Raw genomic sequence first — 2,727 nt, 5'->3', positions numbered from 1 at the left:
CGGGGGAGGGGGGAGGGGCGCATGAGCAGTAGAGTGAGAGGAGGCGGGTAGTTGCAACGGAGCAGTGTTTTACGTTTAAACGGCTCCCAACACACACACACATCTTTAATATCCCATATTTCACAACCCCCCATCCCCACACCCACCCCCGCCTCTCTCCCCCCCTTCCCCCCCCCTCCACACACACACACATACGCGCCCACCTTGGCCTCCAACTCCAGGTTCTGTGCTTGCAGGGTTTGCAGCCGCCTCACCATCCCCTGCACCCCCTCAGCCAGCTGACCAAACCCTAGTCGTACGGCAGCGGCCAACTGCTCCAACAACCCGCCACTGCCGTCATCTCCCACCCCGTGTAACCCCGCGGGCAGCTCTCCCGCCCCGTCAGGCAGCCCCACCCCCATACGGGCGAGGTGGCGGGCTACCAGAGCCAGGTCGGTGGCTAGGCGGGAGCACGTGGACCAGGTGCCTCGGACGTGGGTACGGACCTGACGGCAGAAGAGGAAAGGATGTGGAGGGGGGGAAAGAAGGGGGAAAGAAAGGGGAGGGGAAAATCATATGCAAGAAGCAATGTGGGTTGTGTGTGTATATATGTGTGTAAAAGAATGAAAACGCAAGTAATGCAGAGGTGAGCGTGCGTTGTGCCTGTTTGTGTCTGTATGTGAATATATTTATGTGGATGGGGGTGAGGAAAAGAATGAAGGTGGGAACCCCCGCCCCTCTCCTCACGTTTGTACCTCCTCTCCCTCTCTCCAATACACACACACACACTGAAACCTCCGCGCACCCCCCCTCACCGAGTCCAGTTGCTCCCTGTACTGCTTCAGCTCCCTGTCGTACTGCTCCTTAGCGGCCTGCAACTCCGCATTGAGCTGCGTGTGCAGCACAGCCAGGGCGTTGGAGTGGTCCTAAGGGTAGGGTAGGGTAGGGGGGTAAAGGGAAGGGAGAAGAGAGAGAGGCAGCGAGGGAAATATATGATGATGCAGCAAGGTCAAGAAGGGAAAACAACATCTGGCCCGACATTTGAAATTCCAAACTGCTAAATGAGTCCAAAGGTGGGTTGGGGATGGGTGGGTGGGAAGGTTTGGAAGAGGGGTTGAGGGAAAGGGGAGGACGATAGCGGATGCGAGATAGAGGGAGGATTACAAAGTAAGCTAAAAGGACATCATATTGTACGGAAAGGAGGAAACGACCGAGGAAGAGAAAAATCCTCTTTCACAGAGGAAGAAATCAGCGACACAAGGTCCTAGCTCCTCCCCTTTCACCTCCCCCCCTTCAACCCCCTTCACTCCCCCCACCGCATTCACCTGCACGGGCGCATGTGACCCCACCGGCAGGGGCGCCGCCTTCACTTCCCGCGCCCGGGCCAGTTCCGTACTCAGCTCGTCCAACCGCCTAACCAACTGCTGCCGCTCAGACTCCCAGGCTCGCGCGGCTGCGGCGGTCTCCCTTTGGTGGGTGTGAGTCAGCCGCCCGACCTGAAGGGGGTGCGGCGTGTGCGTGTGTATGTGTGTATGTGTGTGTAGGGGGGCCGGGGGGGGAGAGCGGGGAAGGGGGGGAAGAGGTGAGCCCGGGCAGTGGTAAGTCCGTGTGGAGGGGAGAGAGGGGAACGTTTGCGTGTGTGTTTTTATGGACCGAGCCGTGAGAAGGAAATGTCGAGGGGGGGGGTACATGAGCAGGTGCACAGAAACAAGTACCGCAGTGCAACGACGTGCCAGGTTTTTCTTAATGTGCGTACGCCTGTATGCCTGTATGTCTGTACATCTCCGTATGTCTGTATGTGCATATGTACATCCTGAGCGGTCCCCCACACGTACCTCCTCCTCCACCGCCTTCAGCCGGGCTCCCAGACGTTGACGTTCCGCCTCCACTCGCTCGTCAGCTGCGGTCTGGGCGGCCTGCAAGTGCATATGTGTACGTGTGTATATATGTACGTGTGTTTTTGATGAGCGGGCAGGTGGCGGGGGGAGAAGCAGGGTAAGAGTGGGGGAGAGGGTAAGCACCCGGTCTCCATATCACAGGTACTAACTAGGTGAGTGGTAGTGGGAGGTAGTGGGTGGGATGGCACACGCATGCGGCCGACGGGGCCCCCAAACCCCGGGGTCTCCACCCCTCCTCGGGAGACTGTTCGGCAGTCTCCCGAAACCCAAACCGCCCGCCTGGACTCAGCTTCACACGCAAATATACACTAAACACACAGAACAAGCGTGACCTATAATACATACGTACATGCATACATACATACATACATACATACATACATACATACATACATACATGCATACATACATACATACATACATACATACATACATACATACATACATACATACATACATACATACATACATACATACATACATACATACATACGTACGTACGTACGTACGTACATGCATACACACACGCAACCCGACAGCACACCTGCAGCGCAGCCCGGTGCTCCGCCTCCATGGCGGCCTTGCTATGCGCCAGCATCTGCCTGGCCGCCACCTCCCCCGCCAGAGCCCCCGTAAGCTCCTCAACACGGGAACGGAGAGCCGCGGCGTCACCGCGAACCTGCGCATTTCGCAACCACATGTACGGAAGTGCGTACGATATAACCGCAAACGCAACCCATAACCGCAACCAGGCGTCAGGCTCCACTAGCAGTGTCCCTGGGTGACATACGGAACACGCACGCATCGGAAACAGCCACCTCAACCCCCACCATCCCCCACAACCCAAACC

At 57.2% G+C, this 2,727-nt stretch overlaps 1 protein-coding gene across 1 annotated transcript in view; it reads right to left on the bottom strand.

The window, feature by feature from the left end:
* VOLCADRAFT_90515 (uncharacterized protein) overlaps positions 1-2,727 on the bottom strand; it is a gene marked incomplete at both ends in the record, with an annotated part of 17,982 nt that overhangs the window by 8,014 nt on the left and 7,241 nt on the right. Inside the window, 6 exons of the mRNA XM_002950013.1 lie at positions 204-485; positions 795-905; positions 1,296-1,304; positions 1,350-1,475; positions 1,815-1,895; positions 2,422-2,654. Coding sequence (XP_002950059.1) covers positions 204-485; positions 795-905; positions 1,296-1,304; positions 1,350-1,475; positions 1,815-1,895; positions 2,422-2,654 — 842 coding nt within the window. The remainder of the gene's footprint in view (positions 1-203; positions 486-794; positions 906-1,295; positions 1,305-1,349; positions 1,476-1,814; positions 1,896-2,421; positions 2,655-2,727) is intronic.

Source organism: Volvox carteri (assembly GCF_000143455.1).
Source record: "Volvox carteri f. nagariensis unplaced genomic scaffold VOLCAscaffold_17, whole genome shotgun sequence".
NCBI lineage: Eukaryota > Viridiplantae > Chlorophyta > Chlorophyceae > Chlamydomonadales > Volvocaceae > Volvox > Volvox carteri.
Note: the sequence above shows the minus strand (reverse complement) of the source record. Positions and strands in the feature narration are given on the sequence as shown.